Source organism: Anser anser (genome assembly GCF_964211835.1).
Source record: "Anser anser genome assembly, chromosome: 2".
Lineage (NCBI taxonomy): Eukaryota > Metazoa > Chordata > Aves > Anseriformes > Anatidae > Anser > Anser anser.
Genome location: NC_139721.1, coordinates 128667828 through 128685804, shown reverse-complemented (window position 1 = coordinate 128685804; position 17977 = coordinate 128667828). Strand labels below are relative to the sequence as shown.

Here is a 17977-nt window from a genome sequence, read left to right as displayed (position 1 = left end):
TATTTCTTGCAATTAAATTCTGAAATACAGCACTTGATATTTTGGGGAGAGCCATTCTTTTCCATAACCCTTTTTATATGATCCCTTCAACAAATTAGGAATAAGTTTTAGACATGGCAAAATTCTGTCCTTATGACCGCACTAGAAATCACCATCAATGATGAATCAAGTGAGAGATTAAAGCCTTTCCTTGCCTTAGAGTGAGAAATTGCATCATATTTAGTTGCTATCTCAAATTCAGGTTTGTAAGAAACTCAATCCAACTGAGAAAACCGCACCAGCAGAAAACAGACTGACACAAAACCCTAAACCCATTTCATCTGGAGGCAATGTTCCCTCTCAACAACAAGATGTTGTCCTAGCACAAGAATGGGTTCCCATATAGGAAATTTCTTTTTTGAAGAAGTTCAACAACTTTGAGAAAGACTCAACAGAGCCGTGCTGCCAGAAGTACCCTTGGTGGAGGTGGTGGGGCTGCATCTGACCGGAGCCACCAAGGTCTGGCAGAAACACGGAGATTTGCTGGCCACTGCGGCTCGACGGCACCCCAGGGGTGATGCTGCCTCTCCTCTGACACAACCCGAAGTGGAATCCACAGGGAAAGGTTCTTTAGGAATCGGGAAATTATCCTTCTTCTCTTCATCACGTCTTTTTTAAAAATAATGATAATAATTAATAATAAAAATAAAAGAACACCAACAGTGCACCCATGGGGGCAAACCTACACTGTTACAGCGGGTGGTAGGTGGCTTCAGAGATACCATCTTAATTCCAAAATGCACGTTTTTTATATTCCAGTTTGACTTTGGAAGTCCTTCAATAGGGGCTGGATAGAAAAGAGTGCTAACGGTTAAAACCCCAGAGATTTAATGAGCTTTACAAGCCCACAAGGTGGGTCCCACAGACACATGGCCGAGCCAACCGATAGCGTGAGGGCAGCAGAGGACCTTGCTGTGACAAACACCCCATCCCCACACAGCTGGGCTTTTTAATAGAAAACTCTTTGGGGGGAGTTGGGTTAACCTACCTCCAGCTGAGTAAGAGGGGCATTTACTGCAATGATCCTACAAAAAATAAAATTTTTTTTAAAAAAAAAAAAGGGGAAGCTTTCAAAATAGTTAGGTGATGCTTCCCTCTCCTTGGTTTTTGCCTTGGAGTTCAGCTGGTACAGGTGACAATTGATGAAGGAGGCTGCTGGAGCGTCACCGAGCCAAGGGGAAAGACACCTTTCTGTCTTGGCAAGGGCAGGGAGGGAAGCAGCGCTACCCCAGCAGGTGTGCGGGGTTCAGGTGGTCCCTGACCCCTCGGGAAGGCAGCAGCAGCAGCTGGGGGGCAGGAGCAGCTACCCAAGGCAGCCGGGTGGCTTCAGAGCTGCTGGGCACTTCGTGTCCTCCCCTCTGGGCTCCCGTCCCCTCCAAAAAGCATTTTGGGTGGTTGCTCTGCGGGGTTCTCCTGCACTAAGATGGTCCCTGGGGTACAGCCTTTCCCCCAAACTTCCCCCAGCTCCATGCCCCAGGGCCGGGGGGGACACGGGATGGGGCAGCCACCAGAGGTGCACCCGGAGCCCTCTGGCCAGAGCTCCTCCACGGGAGCTGCAGAAGACCAGGAGTAAAAACAGCAGCCATCATCGGTTCAGTGCAGTAGCAGAAGGGAAGGCACCAATATTTTCCTTTGCGTTGACCTCACAGAAGGCGCCCCAACCTCTCTGCAAACCACCCCAAAAGGTTTTAGCGCGTGCGTGCTTTACATTAACAATCGGGTCTATACATATTTAAATAGGGACATCATTAAGCTTGTGCCTGTTCAGACATATGCCCCTAGCAGGGGTGCTGGCTTCTCTTGTTTTCTTTGGCTGTGGTCTCAAACAGGAGATAGCAGAGCCAGAGGAAGAGTGTGCACATGTGTGGATTCCCCCCCAGAAAGTGTATTTTACATCCCCACATCGGTAAAACACAACGTCCTTCCCAAGTGCTATAGGTAAATCTGATCCTGGAGAGAATGGCAAACTAGGCAATGATTTTCAGAGCATTTCCTTTTCCTCCAGCAAAAGCCAAAGGGAAAAGGGCAGCAGCCATTGAAACAGAGCAAATCACCCTGTGGCAGCTGTGCCCCCAGACGGGCTACATTCAGCACACCCGGATTTCTGCCACCCCCCAGATTTTTCTTTTTCCCTGAAATGCAGCTCTGCCCTCCCTGGTGTCTGCACATCCACGTTTTCAGGGCAGCAGCCTCCTTCCTGTCCAGCGCAGGTGCGTGATCCTGAACTTTGGTGCCTGTTTGCCCAGAAGCACCATGACAGCCCCCTGACGATGACGATTTTCAGCCCCAGACCCTGCCCTCCTTTGCCCAGCTCACAGGCACTGCTTTCCTGTCTCATCCACTTCTCCTTCCCACCCCACTCCCCTTTCCAGCTGCTGACCCTAAGCTCCCTCCCACTTGCCCTCCTCCAGCTGTAGCACCCTGTGCCCCCGCTCCCCACCTGCCTTCCTCCCCTCTCCTCTTCACCAAGCCTCACCGAGTGCCTTCAGCCCCCCTGCAACTAGCTTCTGCCCTGCATCCGCACCCAGGGCGCATGGCCGCAGCTTACACCTCCTGCCGCCCCGGCTGTGCCACGGGTCAGAAGCTGAAGCCTTTTATCAGGACTCCTACAAGCCAGCCACGTCTCGAGGGCACCCCAGCTGCAGGCTTCCCCTTGCATTAGCTGGTGCCACGCTTGTCCCCACCAGCCCTGATATAACTGTGCTTTAGGCAATAAACCACGCGGAAGGGGCTCTCCTGGTGCAGGTCTCCTCGCCAGGGAGGGTTTGGGGGAGGGCAGAGAAGCCGCCAGGGGTCTGCAGGAGGATGTGGTAGCGGGGACCCCTGGGCCAGGCACAGCACAGGGCTGCTCGCCGCCGAGAAGCTGGCTGGGTGCTGGGGGAGAAGCAGCACGGAGCCCGGGCTGAGAGGAGGAAGTTAAAAGCAGACGAGATCTTTGTGGGTTTGCAGTAACTGGTGTCTGACAGGAAGAGCGAATTCATGCCGGCATAAAGGGAAGAAACAAGGAGGAGGGCAGCAGTGAAAAATCCATATTGTTCACTCAGAAACTTAACAGTCGCCTGACTCCAGAAGAAAAACAATGAGTTGGTTGCAAGGAGAAAAATCAGGCAGTTTCTGTAGCTCTCCCCAACTTAAGGTTTGTTCCTTATTCACTATCGTCAACACTTCGAGATTGTGAACATCACCCTGTGTTCTCTGCACATCTCCGCTCTTTTGAAACTTTACAGGTTCCACAGGTATTAATTCAAACGTTACCACTTTGTACCCGGCAAAATAGCATACAAATGGATTCATCCCACAACAGCTTCCTGTGAGGAGAAACTTCACTGCGGCAGGAGGCGAGAGGAGGTGGCAGTGGGACCGAGGGGCTCTGAGAGGGCTTGGCAGGACGGGTTGTGGAAAACACTGTGATCAAGCAGAAAACTCCAGGAATATCCACTGTCAGGTCACTGCTTGTCCGGGCACAGCACCTTCTGCACCTTCATCCTGCTCGGACCCACCTTCCTCCACGGGCAGGGCTCTCGGCAGGTCGTTCCCTGCCGTGCCCAGGGGTTTCCTCACACTGCTTCTTCAGTAACTTCCACAGCTAACCCTGGGCTTCCCACCTCTCCCTGTTGCCTTCAGCCATGCAGTGTTTTCCCCTCTCCCTGCTGGTCCAGCACCGTTCAGCAGGGCAGCGAGCAGTCCCCTCCTCATACCTCCTTCCCCCCTTTCCTTTGGGGCATCTGCTCTTCTCCCAGTTTCTGGAGCTGATGGATAACATTCGGCTTTTGCCACACACCCAGCAACCCCTGCCTTTCTTATCCCCCCCTTGTAAGTGACACGTTTTCTCTCATCTTTGTCAAGGAGGACCTGGATTTGAGCACAAAGGCAGTGCCAATTTCGGCAAGGCTCCCTCTCGCTGCAGCGGAAGGCTGTCTCCTCAGCGAGGGAAGGAGATGAGAGCAGAGCTTTCCCTCATTAGCTTTGATCTATTGCACCTGGCGAAATTTGGGAAATTCTCGGGCAGCTCTTCACGTTTCCCCTCGCATTCCTCGTGATTAGTAGAAGATCTTCCACGGGTATCATCACCCGGAGAGCGGGCTGGCAGCGTCCCTCAGCGAGCGCCCGCGCTGATATTCCAGCGGCCAACTCGTAAAACTATCGCCGTGGCCAGCGATAGCTCATCTTCCTCACCCAGAGAGAAGGCTGTGGCCAAAGGACCCCGGTGTGGAGCTGGAGGAGGTCAGGGGCCGCTTCTTGCCCGGGGTGGCCGCTCAGCACGCACCCTGCACTGATGCACGCAGCGTTAGCAGCGCGGCGAGCGGGACGGGACGGGACGGGACGGGACGGAGGCACAGCTGCTGCGGCTCAGTCAGCCCCTCCTGACGTGCCCGCCGTGAAAGGCAGCGGGGCTGCGGGGCAGCGCTGGTGGAACTAATGAGCTAAAAGTGGAACACAGGAGGGGACGGCAGCAGGTGGCTTCGGCAGGCGGGAAAAACGAAGGTTTCCATTTCCACATGCCGCGGAGGACGGCGCTAGCTATGTGGGTAGGTATTTGAGTGGAAAGCCTCCCTGCCGCTTGCCAGGCTGGGGGCGAGCAGGGGCTGCTCTCGGGCGCTGGGAGCCTCCCCGTGTCTCCCCCAGCGGCCCCGGGCGGGTGGCCGGTGACGCCTGGGGCTGGGGCCACCGGCGGCTGCCTTGGCTCCGCCGGGGGAGCTGGTGGGACGAGAGCAGCCCTCTTGCTTTTTTTCTGCTAAGCGCTGCGACCGGAGGCTGTCTCAGCGGCAGCAGCAGCAGCTGGGAGTTATGTCTCTCCTTCAGAGCCCACAGAAGGGAGCGGGTTTCACAAGGGGACAAAAAGCCCTCCAGGGACACCACGGGAGCCGCAGCGATCCTGCAAAGGGGTGTGCGGACGGTGCCACGGCATTATCTGGGGAAATCGCCTGCAAGCGGCAAGCGCGGTTCCAGACTTGTAAAAGCATACGCACAGAGCACTACGTGGAAACTTTCCTCCTTCCTCACACTTCTGCCCACAGAAACAACACGTGAAAAGTTTTTCGCTTCTGTAAACACACATACCTCACAGAGGGGATATCTGAAATCTCGGGGTTTGGGTGACTTTGCCTCGCACCCCATAACGGCAGCGGCTGGGACCAGAGGAGCACCTCAGCCAACGAGGGAAGCGCAGCGGTGGGCAGCCACCAGATCGGTTCTGCTCAGCCGCCGCCAGCCTGGCCCAGCTCATCCTCGGGGTAGCGTAGAAGATTTGGTTGGAGAAACAGAGAGCAGAACTGTCTCAAAGGGTGTATTAGTCAATCGGGATTGCTTTTTTAAAGAGGGTTGTGCCTACCACGCCTTGGAAGGGCTGCGTTTGGAAATCGTGCTCGGTGAGTTTTTCAGGGCAGGGAAGGGGCAGGCAGAGGGGAGGGGAGCTCTGGGGAGGATTCCTGCGGGGCTGGGACCACGTGCTGCCACTCCGGGCATCGCCGCACTTTATGTGGTCCCAGCCCCTCTGGTTACGATGGCCGAACCCGCCCGGTTGTGTTTAAGAGCCTGAATAAAATAAATGCTGCACCCTGTTCTGCCACACATCGCAGCCAGTCGCTCTGGTGGGGCAGGAGAAGCTGCAGGGGCCTCCCGGCAGAGCAGCAGGACGGACTCCTGTCCTCGGCCTCATCCTCTCCGTCCTCCCTGCACCTCTGCCCCAGCAGGCTGCCATGTTCCGCAGGGGTTTACAGAAACCGCACACATTGCAGCAGAAAGGGAGTCCCCGTGAACATTCCCTTAAAGGATGGGTATCACCTGGCCCAGAAAAAGCCAAGGGTGCCTTTTAAAAGGTTATAGAGAGTGAATTCAGGCTGGAGCCAGGCGTGCTCCTGCTCATCCGTTCTTCCCCCACCCTGGATGTTCCACCCCTGTCACCTACTTAATCCTCATGATTTCCAGTTAATTACTCCTCCCGTGCATTAGAAATGCCACACACACGTCCCCTTCCTACACAGCAGAGCAAGGCCCCCGGAAGCAGGACACCGAGGAGCGCGACAAGGGAGAGCCGCGCAGCGCCCGCGGTGGGAAGATGCTGGGAAGAGGCTGAGGGAGGAAATAATGGGGCAAGGCCCCGCCTGCTGCGGGGAGTTCATTTACAAACCAGGCATGTCTTTCATACGCCTGGCAATTTCCAGCTACCTGCCTCCATCAGTTAATTAAACTGATTAATGATATTCGTCGTCAGAGAATACTTTGCCCAGGGATGTGCCTTTGGATGAAGCCAGGGCCGGCTGCCTCCCTGCCGCCTGCAGCGGAGGTGCCCAGTTTCTCCGGCCTCGGAGAGCTCAGCTGGTTGTGGTGAGACCAAAGATGCATTAAAAACCAGAAGTTTAAGGGCGGATTAGCACATCAACGTGGATTCTGCAATACTTTTTCTTTTTTAAAGCAATGGTATGGGAGTTTTGGTGTGCATCTCCAACTGCTCTGCAACGTGCAGCGGGCAGGCACTGGAAAAGTGCTTGTCAAGAAGGTACGGGCTGGGAAATGGGGTTCAGCCTCTCCCGCTGACTGAAGCAAGCTGTGTTTTCCTTCATTGCCTGCACCCACGGGAGGAAGAAACCTCTCGGTGTTGTGGTTCCAGAGCCAGATCCTTGAAAACATAGCCTGTCCTGCGACATCTGCTTGGGACCAGGCAGACGGGTCCTTTAGGACACCCCCGTGCAGGTGTGGCCACTCCTGTGCCTTCTGTGTCTGTCAGGGCTGCTTTAGCCTTTACAAACCTGTCTATAGATTTTAAAATTGTTTTATGGATCCTCTCCCAAATTGCCTGTTGTCTTCCAAATAAAAAAATGATGGAAAAAGGGTAATTATCCTCATCTTCATACCCAGAAAGCCAATATGAAACTCTCTGCCCACAGTTACCCACAGAGGCTGAGGCAGGAAATGAACCCAGACCTCTTAAATTCCCGGCACATCAGGCGACTTTATCCCAGCAGAAACTTCCCCCTCCAGGGCATACTCTCAGCTATATCAGCCTCTGGTCCAGTTGTCAGCTCCACTAAGGTTTTGTCTTTTTGTTTTTGAATACCTGTTTTTCTCGTCTCCTTTCTAAGACCCCTCAGACGGCTTGTTGCACGGGCTTGTTCCAGCCTCAAGTTACACACACTGCATTTAACACTGACTGAAAATCCAGACTTTGAAAGTTTTAAAATAAAATGTGGGATAATCCCTGCACTTTATGTTCCACTCTGAGTGAGAGATCAGGGCTGGGTGCTTGTTTTTAGCGAAGCTTTGTGCTCACCACCTTTTCCCTCAAGCACCAGCAGCTAACACAGCGGGGCCAGCAGCCCCTGCCCTGCTCTCGCAGAAAAGTCTATGTCAGCCATTTTAATTATTACTTACACTTATCTTAAACTTGTGAAGGACACAAGGCAGGTTGCCTCTAGCTTAGCCAATCACTCTTTTCTACTTGCTCTAAAGAGCCCGCAGGCCTGCTAGGTCCTCCTCTCTGTCCTGATGCAGTCCACCAGGAAGAGGTTCAGATGTACAAGAATGAAAGGTTTTAGAACATGAAATGCGGGTTATAACCTGTTTTCTCTGCTCTCATTCCCTCTTTTCTGGCCAACAAGCAAGCATTCAGTGCACTGTGCCTGTGCAGTGGAGGTAGAAGGAAGACAGTGAGAGCAGGGGTACAGAGCAGCTACCTTGGACCTGGCTGCTAATGGGAAGCTCCATTACCTGTTCGTTACCTGTAATTAACCTTCTGCTAAGGTGAATGCCTCGCTCAAAGGAAGAAAAACTGTTAGAGGTGTTCATGCCCTCTAGAATTACATACATAGTTCAGTAGAACTGAAGATGTATTTGAAGGACAGTTAAAGTCTTGGCGTGTTTTTTTGTTTGTTTTTAAAAGAGACCAGCTTCTGAACATTTACTACACGATATTGTTAAAACCACAACCTAAAAATGCAACCTGGAAGTTCCTCATAGCAGAGAGGATCCTCAGCCAGGAGGAATTCAACTGTAGAGTGACCATGGGATTTCACAGCTGGGATTTTTCAGTGCAATACAGATTAGCTTTTGGTTCTCAGGATTTTAGGCTGTGCAATTTACCAAGCAGGAGAGAGTGGCTGCCAACAAAGTTCTCCATTCTGTTGCCATTCTGCTACAGTCTGCTTCGTGTCAACATATTCCAGCAGTGCATGTGAGATAGCCATCAAACCAGTTGAATTTTCCCTGATGAAGGCATTTTGTGTATTTGTTATGAGATTAGATGCTGCACGATATTCATAAAGATCCGCCTTGCCAGTATAGCGGAATCGCATATCTCCAACCATGCTTCAGTGAACAACAGGCAGTGGCTTTTTTTTCCCTATGTGAATTGCTACTGTGAGAGCTGGGTGTTTATTTCCACAGAGCCTATGAAAGAGAGCTGAGCTTTTGCAAATTATTGAAGCCTAAGAGCATGTAGGGTGTAAATATCAGTAATATTTAGCTGTCCTTCAGGTCCTTTTTATCTCCGTGAATTTATAAGGTTTCACCATGAAAGAGAGAGGGACAGCTTACAGTTATTAAAGTACAATAAATAAGCATGTTTTTCGTCACCATGGATCTACAAACCAAACCAGCAAGAGTGGCTCGTCGTCATCATGGTGAGAACGTGAACAAAAGAGGAGTAGTGCAACAGCTGGGTCCCAACAGCCCATGCAATACTGGTGACAGTACATCCCATGTATTAAGGGACCAGGTTTACAAGAGAAAAATTCAGCCTGGAAGTTTTGGCTGATCATAAACTACTGAATTTGAGATGTTTAGAGAGTGTGCATGCTGGCCCTAATGCAGTGCTCGAAGGAGGATGAGATGGCAATCTCAGACTGGATGTGAGGAACAGTTGTAATCGATGTTGATTCTTGATGACCACAAGTCTTCTCTATTTTTAATCCCTAATGTATCAGGCAGCTTCAGTAGGAAAATTCAAAAAAAGGGGGGGAGGGGGAGAATAATGGGGAAATTATTAACCTTAAAAAATAATCTTACACAGCAAGCACTGCTAGCCCTTTTTCACATGGGAAAACTTATTTCCACTGTAGCCACCCTTTTTTTCCAAGAACCAATTTTAATAAAGTTTTACATATTTTAGTTAATTACCTTCTTTAATGTTTAGACGGATACCTTTTCAAAATTCGAATATGAAAAGATACCTGCTATTAGACATCAAAGATACAGCCCCTCGTTAATACCAGAAGGGTTAAGAAATCAGCCTGTGTAAGGCCACCGCTCACCTTCTCATCAGGAGATTGTACAATGGACCTGCTTAAATGGCTTACAGCCTCTTCTAGGACACTAGAAATGGGCAGTGTATCTGCAATTTTAAAAAATGAACGCTTAACATCTTTTATCACCTATCTAAAGCAGAGAAGGATTAAGCTTATCTATTACAGTTTAATAAGTTTGACCCAAACTGAGGAAGCGTGATGATGGTCTTTTCTGTGCTGCCTAGACATACTGCTGACCTAACTTCAGGGAAATTGCACTTTCCACCTAAACTTGATCCAAGTGCTGTATTTACAGCTCTGTATGAGACAGAGAAAAGCATCCCTCTGCTGAAACTGACCATCCCTTTCTGGCTGTAGACAGAGGCAGTGCCACCTGAAACACTTCACAGGGAAGGGCAACATACACAGCACGAGAAATGTCTAGCTACTGCAGATGGCGTGGCTTGAAAATTTTGCACTCTCCATCACACTTCTGTTCAGAAGACAAGGAGGCTGACTACGGGCACAAGGGAATTCTGTTCCAACCAGTTGCCCAACACCACCACAAAAGTTATTTTCATAGGAAGCAGCATTATCCCAGACTGCTCCTTTCTCTAGCCCTGAGAGCTCACGTTAGCTCCGGTGGACTGCAGCATCTAAACAGAGTGGGCAGTTTAGCAAGAGCTGGAGCCTCCTCCACAACAGGAACGTAATGCACTGCTGTGGTTTGTTCATTTGGATTCTGTCTGTCCCTATCTACCAAAAGTTAAAAAAAAAAAAAAAAAAGGGTGTAAGTATACATAACTATTCTTTCTTTGTGAAGCCATGCAGTAGAAGGTGCTGGTTTTTTTGTTTTGTCTTTCTCCAAAAAGCATTACTCAGCTGACTAGGTCACATCTCTTTCATATCAACACAGTCAAATGCTTCAGTAAGTACTGCAGGACAGAATGCTTAATGTCGCCACACATTTGAAGGGTAGTTATATAGGACAAACGACATAAAACGATAGCCTTAATAAACATATTTCACCTTATGCTTATGTACATCATCTTAAATACGCACGCAAATTCAGAAGTTACTTTGACCGAACGTGTAAATCCGTATTTCTCTAACTGCTCTTATCAGTTGCGAATTTTCCATTACATAAAGTCTTGGGCTAGCCTGCATAGCAGCTATAGCAGCTGTCGTGAGTATTATCTTGCATTCTATATGCTAAGCCTAGAATTAAGGCTAGAGAAAAAACAAGACAAACTTTTTTTTTCCTGAAGTCAACGTTTAAATATTCTCTGCAATTCAACTATAAAATTACTATTATCGTGTACTAGCACAAAGTAAGCTTTTCTCTAAGTTTTGTTACTTAAGGTTGACTTAATTTTACTTTGTTGCAAAACTATTGTATATGATTAGAGTCATAGCACTAAATACAAATGACTAGAGGAAGTACTTACCTGTTTAATTAGCTGTGATTAGAGACACAGTATGTACAAACTACCCAGGCTGTTTTCTTTCATGAACACAAATATCAACATAAACATATCAAAAGCATAAAAGTACCAACAGCTTATATAATGATGTTCCCAAATACATTCAAAAGCAACTTGAAAGAACGGCTCCCATCCTCTGGGAAAATGCAGGCCGTACAAGCTACAGAAACCTGCTAACGCTGAGATTTCTGCCCAGTTCCAAGGAAGCATTAAACAAATGAAGAAACAGCTACAAATTGTCCTTCCAATTTCAGGACCCATAGTTTTATAAATGGCCATTAAAGTCCCACAGTTATTCATACATTAAATACCTGTACAAATATGTCCAATACTGTAAGAATTGTTTCACCTGTTCTCCAGAATATCTGCATCACATCAGTCAACATGTACCACAAAATGAAACGCTGTTTCCACTTACAGCTTTGTATAGACCAGTGACAAATAGATTCATTAGCTTAAGTCTAACTGTTGGAAGAAACCATCTTCAAATTTAGTTTTCAGACACTCCCATATCTGGCTTTAGCTTCCAGCCAGCAGAACTGACAGACTGCTCCCCAGCTAACATCTCAACCCTTCAGTTAGAGGCCACAAATGCTGTAACCTGGCAAACAGCAGCCGTCTCTGTCTCTCCGTTCCCCAATTATCACAATAACCCTGAGCTTGAATGTGCCTCCCCCAACCAGACCTTCAGCTATTTCCCTGTGCATTCGCTTCATGTTGCCTCACTATTTCTGCACTGTACTCTCTGTAATTTTGAAATTAAAGAAATTCACTTTACTCTTTGGACTCTGGCAATTTGGTTTACTGAGGACAATTTTCTTAGCTTTTATTAAACTACTTGGTTCATCAATAAATAGCAGTAAACTAGAGACCGTGGGTTATTTGTTGAACCTCAATGTTTCAGATCCTTTGTTTTCATTTTACTAAGAGCATTCAATTACAATTTAGGGACAAAATGTAACAGACGAGTAATACTGAGCAAGAATCAGTAAGATCGAACTTGTTTTGTCACCAGTTTCTCACGGCATGTTGTATCAAACCTTTAGAAGAGTAGGGTATGTGTTTGTTTCTTATAATTACTTGTGAATAGTCCCCGGCATTGGCATTCAGGAATAGTGAACAAAATTGTTTCATATGCTTACTCTGTTATAATTATGACAAACACTTTTGGTGGCGTTCCTTGACAGTCAGGATGAAATTATTTTTGCTGTGAGAGCTTGGTAGTCCTATTCCTTTTGCTGTGCCAACATCGACATTCAACCAGCCACATGGTGAGTTATTTCAGAGGGCAAAACTTGCCAGAAATCTAAACAAAGTCAACAGTGTTTCTTCTCCTTAAACCATCTCACCATGACTCCAGCAAGTGCCAAAGATAGTCCAAGAAAAATCTGGACTACCCACTCTGCTTAGCCATCTCATATAACTGCATGCCAATTCCCAGGGAAGACAAAGCTCCTAAGGAAACAGATAAATGCTGACTTTATTACTCATGCAGCAATATCATGTCCTGCTTAACCTGTATTCCAAGGTGACACGAGATGTAGAACAGAAAACAAGAAGCCACATTTCAGTGGAATTAACTTTTATTGAGGGGGGAAAAAAAGGTTTACATGTAGTTACAGGTTTTTCCATCCATACTTTCAAACTCCAAAAAGGACCGGAAACAAAACTTGCTTAAATCATTATTGCAATACCAGAAAGTTTTTTGTTGTTGTTGTTTAAATGAACAGCAAATTATATAACTAATTGCTATGTTCAATAAATATTTTTTTTCCTGCACTAATTAGGGGGAAAAATTCAACCAAGTACAATAAAAAAAAAACACAGAATTTTTATGGTTTTAACTTCAGATGTTATCCACTGTGTAGCAATCCAAAAACTTATGTATAAAATACAGTCTTAAATTTTCTGTGTACAAGGATCTATTTTCCTGGTCAGCCAAATACCAAATTTTGCTCTAGCTCAAATATTCTACACTCAAAGCAACTACCTGACAAAAAAAGAAATCCTCTGGTTCATGACTATCTAAATAAATTTGTCATTACAGGAAAGGCTCAAAGTTGTTATTTGTTTATCAAAGTAAGAGGTAAACATTTTAACAGAAAGATTAACGAGTTACTTGGAGATGCAGGTTTATGTTAAAGTATCTGAGTGTATTACATATGACATGCAAGCTTTAAAAATATTGTTGCTCTCTCGTAATTAGCCAGGAGTCCAATTGGTTTAAAAACAAAATAGGAATGACTTCCAAAATGTATCAACACTTTGGGTTTTCTATTTCATTTTGCTTAAGATGTTTTACTACACAAAAACTACAACAATTACAATATTTAAGAGTATTACAATAAGAAGGGATGGAAAACAGGAATACTTCAACTGAAGGTATGTATACTCTAAATGAACCAAAGTTTTGTAAAATAGCTGGATGGAGAACAAGGGAGGGAGGGAAGCAGTAGGGAAGCTAAGATCTGAACCTTGTATTTAAAAATCATGCCCTCAACTGTAACTCTTCTGATCTTCAATAGCGCCCTGGAAAAAAAAAAAAGACAGACAACATCGTTACTGTGAACAAACAGTATAAATGAACTCAAACACTGGAAGTGCCCAGGTTTTTTGTTTTCAGAACTCCCACTGACCGATTAGACTAATAACAAGTCTTATGCTGGCCTGATTCTATTTATTCCTGTGTATTTACTTACTTGGACTATAGGAACGGGATCTTGATCGTGATCGGTACCGGCTATAGTAAGGCGATGGTGATCGTCTCCTTTAAGGAAAATTAAAAAAGAAAACAAACATCATCATAATGAACGAAGCCTCATTCACATTACTTCTACAGAACAAAACCATTTCCTTAGCACTGAAAGATTTGGCCAGTATGAAAGACTTCAGCTTTATTTGGCTGTGGCTTATAGCTATTTAACAAATGCTTTTATATTTCTCTATCTGATGGGTTTAAAACTATGTGGCATTTCTACAGAACATTAAATAAACTCTCACTAGCCCTGCAAACACCTAAATGCTTTTACAGATGCCTACAATTCTTGTTGTACAACATTCTCTGAAACTAGATAACTTTCAAAACAGTCAGATAGCTATGAAATGTCAAGCATTAAAAACCCCCATCTACAAATAACCTCTTCTTTAACAGCACTGTTTGTCAGCTGTTCCTGATTCTATATACAGTATGCAAGAAGAGTCCTCTTTCTGTCTGTCCACTACATTTGCAAAATATATGCTCTACCTTCTCCAGGTAGCAAAATTCACCTCTCACTTAACTATTTAATACGTAGCTGAATTACAGAGGCACTGAAGATGACGACTACTTTAATCTTACCCAAACTATCGTAACAAGGCTCTCAAACAAAGCAAGCACATATGCTGAATCTTGGTAGAAGCAGAGTAACTTCTTTTTTGCCACTTATCAATTTCCCCCCAAACCCACTTTTCCTACAGAAATAAAATAGAATTAAAATTATGCACCTGTATCTGTAGTCATATTCTTCGTATCTGTCATAACCTCTGTCATACCCTCTATCATAGTAAGAGTCACGTCGACGACCTGCTCCGCCACCACCACCTCCTCCACTGCTGTTAGGAAAAAAAGAAAAGAGCAAGAAGTACTTCAGATTCTACTCTTCATCAAATTAAATAACTCAAACTTTTTCCAGTGTTCTTGTAAATGAGACACTTAAGAAGCAGCAATTAATCTAGTGATTAAACGTTCAAAGAAAAACATTTAAAATAACAAAACAGATAAAAACAACATCAAGGTTTTCAGCCTAATTCACATCAGAATCAAAGGCAAATGGACACCCTAATATTTAAGTAAGCTAAAGGTGCCTTAACTGGCTGTGCTAGATGATTTTTTTAAATAACACATTCAATTTTTAAAATAAATACAGGAAACTACAGTAGGACTTAATAGTGTATCTGGATCAGAGTAACACAATTATATTAATACCTTTGTGAGAAAATATAATTGGCATAACTCTAAAATTAAAAAAAAAGTCTGCAGTTCAGTTTTTCCACCAGATTTCCATCATTCAGTTTAAACTAATTTTAATCCTACTAAAGGAAGCGAGTGAACTCCTTACTGTGTTGGCCTGCCCATGTAGATGCCTGGAGTGGGTGTATGTGCTCTCTTGGTGATTGAGTAATCCACCCGAATCCTCCTGCCATCCAGCTCCATACCGTTTGCATGCTCCATTGCCTGCAAGAAAGAGAAGGGACGGGGGCGTGAAACCTACAACCCACTATGGAAAGCTACGTGCAAAACACACTATTTTCTGTTAGAAAAACAAGCCCCGACCTTGTTTTATTTAGCCTGGTTACTAGTGCCCCACTGTGGCGAACGGCTGGTCTCTGTCCCCCGGCCCGTCCGCCGGCAGTGCTACAGGGCTGCACTGGGGAGCGGGGGAGCACCGTGCCACGCGATCCCTTTTTAAGAAAGCACAGGACTACCCACTAACACAGTCAATTTCTTTGTAGTAGACTTCGCCTACTACCCCATCAGAAAGGTAAACAAAGTCAAAGCAGCTTTTCCTGAAAACTGCATCTTTCCTAGCGCCGTCTCTGACCCAGAGGGGATGGGCGGATTCAAAAGCTGTGCAAAACAGTGGCTTCCTGTAGGGTGCATATGGCCGGATTACTGCTAGTCGGCTGCCATTTCATGCTCTCCCTGCCTCCTGCCATCTCCCTTACAAGGACCTACTCCAGCAGAGCTTAGTAAAATGGCGGGTTCAGCCTACATGGATACCTAATTACAACCTTCCTCCCCACTCACTCTCACAATAGCAGCCAGCCAAAGCAATACGCAGGAGGGTCTGCGCTTGAGAAGCCTCTGCCTTCAGACCCGCTCGCAGCTCGTGCACACGCTCGCTGGGTGTTCTAGCCCCTGCTTCTTTGCTCTTTGAATCAATACAGTGGTCTTTCTCAAACTCAAAATCAGGAAAGTAGTTTTTCAGAGGACCACAGCGTACTTTTGAGATTTACGTTCAGGTGATAGCAATTAAAAAAAAAATAATAATAAAAATTTACAATTAATGCTGGACTTCATAGTTATTAAAATTTTCAAAGCCAAAGTTTTTTTTGATCCTTCCTCACCACTACTCTTGGATCTCCTAAATACTACTTTACAACCCAGTTCATCCAATACATGTTATTTTCATTTTTTTGTGAGAAAAGATACTGTTTTAATCTCAAGTTAAGCAACAGCGAAAAGACAAATCTTGAGTTTAACTGTGAGGCACAATACACAAGCCTCAAACCATGGCAGAGAAGAGCATTTTCTTTTTTTTCTTTTTAAAAATGAAATTAGCAACTGTTCAGAAATGTAATTTTTTTTTTGTAGTTCTCTAAGAAAGATCTTACTGAGTTAACACATAACCTATAGAGGAGAACTCAAAAACATGACACCCACAAGATCTAACTGTCTCCAAACTGGAAGTGACTGAGTTATCACTAACATATTTATCTGCACTTAGGTTGTGCTTTAATAATTCTGTTTATATCTGTACTATATCGCCACCTAGTGAGCTCTGCTCCCACACAGCAATCTAACAACTAGAGTTGGCTAACTACAAGGCTGAGCCTAAAAGCATGTCAAATTTCTCAACATGTATTAAAATATGTTTTGTGAATTAAACATGACCATTAGCTTTAGTTCCCTAGCTTTGAATTTTTTTGAAAGGCCTTGCTCCACAAGGATGAAAGAACTAAAAAATAAATCTGTGCACACATTATGGCCATACATGCACGTAACACTAAAACTGAATGCTGCTAAAAAGCTGGTTGAAAAATCAGCATCATGATGAAAAGCATTTTTCTGGAAAAGTGGTGAAACGCAATGAGTCTTAGAATGAAAGGAACTTTTTGCTTCATGGCACTTTTATGTCTGATCAATAACTTGCAGACAAAAACTTAGCTGATAACAAGCCACCTGAACTCCAGAACACCTGGCACTTGTTTTATTTAGTTAAAAGAACCAGAACCTCTTTAAGAAGAAGGAGGAAGAGTTCTTCGATATAGGGAACAGCACAGAGAAAAGCAGGATACCAGCAGGGTAGCTGATGAATTAATTTTGAGACTTGATAGTTTGTATTGGAAATACCAGGGAATGTGTTGTATTTCAGTAGATAAAGTGAAAACAGAATAAACCACCATAAATACACAAATAATTTTGATGGTATCACTCACATTCAGTCCTTTGCAATTGGAAAATCCTTCCAAAGATGTTTTTAAAATCTCTGCATCATTCTTAACTTCCACATGTTAACTCTTTCAAACAAAGTACTTCAGTTGACTTTATTAACTAATGACTGCTTTGGTATGAAAAAAGTCTATTTTAAAACATACTTCGGACAAGTGATACCAAAGTATTTAAGTTGTACAAAGACTGTCAAAACATATTCATGACCCTACTTACTTAAATTAAATACTTAATTAAATACTTACTTAAATTTTTTCCTTCAACTTCAAGCAGCTTATATTCAAATTTAAGATTTTACAATTTTATTAGAGTAGCACGCTGTATTCAAAACAAATTTCAGTTTGCTTCTCCTGCTACTTTTGGGCATGCATGAACGCTAAGAATATTCAACTTTTGAAGTGAAAAGAAGTTGCATACTTTTTCTAACAATAAAGAAAACACTTTCCAACGCTATAAGGATAGGAAGATAGGAATATATTTTCCAGATCAAACAAAACATATTTAAGAAAAAAATCAAATTACATTGGGGTTTAAAGACAAGTAATGCCTTCTTAGGAGCCTTTAACTGTCAGTCTATTTTTATTTCAACCTTGATTTTCTTCCAAATATTTGAGCACTGTCAAAAGACTGGCACAGCTTTTGCAAGATGACAGTAAGCAAGCAAGCAAGCAACCAGGATTCCCATAAACATATACTACTAGTTTTGGTTGCAAACTCTAAGGAAAAACTGACTTTGTAGGCCAGCATATACATCTCTATGATGGCAGTCAAAAGACACAGAATAAGACTTGTGAATGAAACATATAATAATCTTACATTATAGTTTTAAACCTAGAATAGCCTATCCATAACAAGAAAGTTCTTTCAAATTACTATCTAGGGTGTTTGACAAAGATGAGCAGTTCCCAAACTACAAGGTCATCACCTCCAGTGTCTCAAAACAGTTAGAAAGGAAACATTAAATTCATCAGATTTCAACTCATTGGATATATTGTATTCTAAAGATATTAGAGTTTACGTAT

General features: G+C 44.7%; 2 protein-coding genes across 7 annotated transcripts in view; one reads left to right on the top strand and one right to left on the bottom strand.

Moving 5' to 3' along the window:
- Window positions 1–1534: 1534 nt before the first annotated feature.
- LOC310895554 (uncharacterized protein) lies at window positions 1535–12568 on the top strand (the record flags this gene model as incomplete). Its single annotated transcript, XM_083827023.1, has 3 exons — window positions 1535–1608; window positions 4471–5408; window positions 6024–12568. The coding sequence occupies 3 exons, from the start codon at window positions 1535–1537 to the stop codon at window positions 6113–6115; spliced, it is 1104 nt and encodes a 367-aa protein (XP_083683149.1). The 3' UTR covers window positions 6116–12568.
- TRA2A (transformer 2 alpha homolog) overlaps window positions 12310–17977 on the bottom strand; it is a 25128-nt gene continuing 19460 nt past the window's right edge. For all 6 annotated transcript variants that reach the window (XM_083825407.1, XM_083825408.1, XM_083825410.1 and 3 more), the window contains 4 exons: window positions 14842–14957; window positions 14228–14335; window positions 13444–13511; window positions 12310–13273 (listed from right to left, as the gene is read on the bottom strand). In XM_083825407.1, the coding sequence (XP_083681533.1) occupies window positions 13263–13273; window positions 13444–13511; window positions 14228–14335; window positions 14842–14957 (303 nt within the window). In that variant the 3' untranslated portion in view covers window positions 12310–13262. The remainder of the gene's footprint in view (window positions 13274–13443; window positions 13512–14227; window positions 14336–14841; window positions 14958–17977) is intronic.